The 1,221-nt window shown below is 46.8% G+C and overlaps 1 protein-coding gene across 1 annotated transcript; it reads left to right on the top strand.

The window, feature by feature from the left end:
- Positions 1-889: 889 nt before the first annotated feature.
- Positions 890-1,213, top strand: LOC121939942 (histone H2B 1/2-like; the record flags this gene model as incomplete). Its single annotated transcript, XM_042482848.1, has 1 exon — positions 890-1,213. A coding segment is annotated over exon 1 (324 nt), but the record flags the coding sequence as incomplete, so codon positions are not given.
- Positions 1,214-1,221: the final 8 nt, after the last annotated feature.

Genomic DNA, 1,221 nt, shown 5'->3' with positions numbered 1-1,221 from the left:
CGAGACGGTGCATTCGCAATAACATCTGCCCTTAACAGATGTCCAGTACTCGGCCGGGAAGTCGCTGAGCAACACTTGCTTATTTGAGTCAGCTCATCATTCAGAATGAGAGCACTGTAACCCATTTACGATGGAGCTATGATTCATGAATTGTGCTGCTGTGAGAACATAATACACACAGAGAATCAGCCCCACATCTGTTTGGCATGCAGCATCAAAATCGCTGTCCAAGGTCCTGTTCTGTTTCTGCCACCAACACGCACTAATTAACTGACTCACTGTATCCTAATGTTGAGGATAAACCTAGAGATGGCGAATTCAGAACTTTGAAACGTTTTGTACTTTTAAACCATTGCTTTGAAACACTTCAAAACCTCAAAAGAAGCTTGCATTGCACCCATTTATCATTGTTTTTGTTGTAAACGCCCTTTCCTTCAGCCCAAAAGCTTACCTCAATAGATGTCATGCAAATCAAACTGCTATTGATTTAGTTCTTATTCCATATCATTATTAGCTATGTGACCTGATGACATTGGTCTTATGCTATGCTACAGTTAGTCTCTACAACATTTTTATAGTTTCATTTATTAACGGAGACTTAAACTGTCCGGGTTTGGTACCGATCACGCGATGTTTCGAAACCAGTCTCGAGCTACGTGCCGAAGTCGGAATTGAGGAAATTGTTTCGAAACAGTTCAAAACTGCCATCTATAGATAAACCTACTCGGCTATAAGGGACGGTGACTGGTGAAGCGCATGCTCAGTGCCTCTCAGGAGGAAACCAATCCTGTGCGAGTGACAACACAGTAATATTTGCATCCAGTGGATACAAAGACGGCAGTCTGAGCCCCTTGTGGTTATCCACATTTGGAAACTTCGAAAACCCATCATGCCTGAGACCACCGTGAAAGCGCCCAAGAAGGGCTCCAAGAAAGCCGTCTCTAAGTCGGTCAGCAAGACCGGCAAGAAGAAGAGAAAGACCAGGAAGGAGAGCTACGCTATCTACGTGTACAAGGTGCTGAAGCAGGTCCACCCCGACACCGGTATCTCCTCTAAGGCCATGGGCATCATGAACTCATTTGTGGGCGATATCTTCGAGCGTATCGCCGGTGAGGCCTCCCGTCTGGCTCACTACAACAAGCGCTCCACCATCACTTCCAGGGAGATCCAGACCGCCGTCCGCCTGCTGCTGCCCGGTGAGCTGGCCAAGCACGCCGTGTC

Source organism: Plectropomus leopardus, unplaced genomic scaffold (assembly GCF_008729295.1).
Source record: "Plectropomus leopardus isolate mb unplaced genomic scaffold, YSFRI_Pleo_2.0 unplaced_scaffold6778, whole genome shotgun sequence".
Classification (NCBI taxonomy): Eukaryota; Metazoa; Chordata; class Actinopteri; order Perciformes; family Serranidae; genus Plectropomus; species Plectropomus leopardus.
The sequence above is the reverse complement of the archived record's forward strand: the minus strand, read 5'-3'. Positions and strand labels throughout refer to the sequence as shown.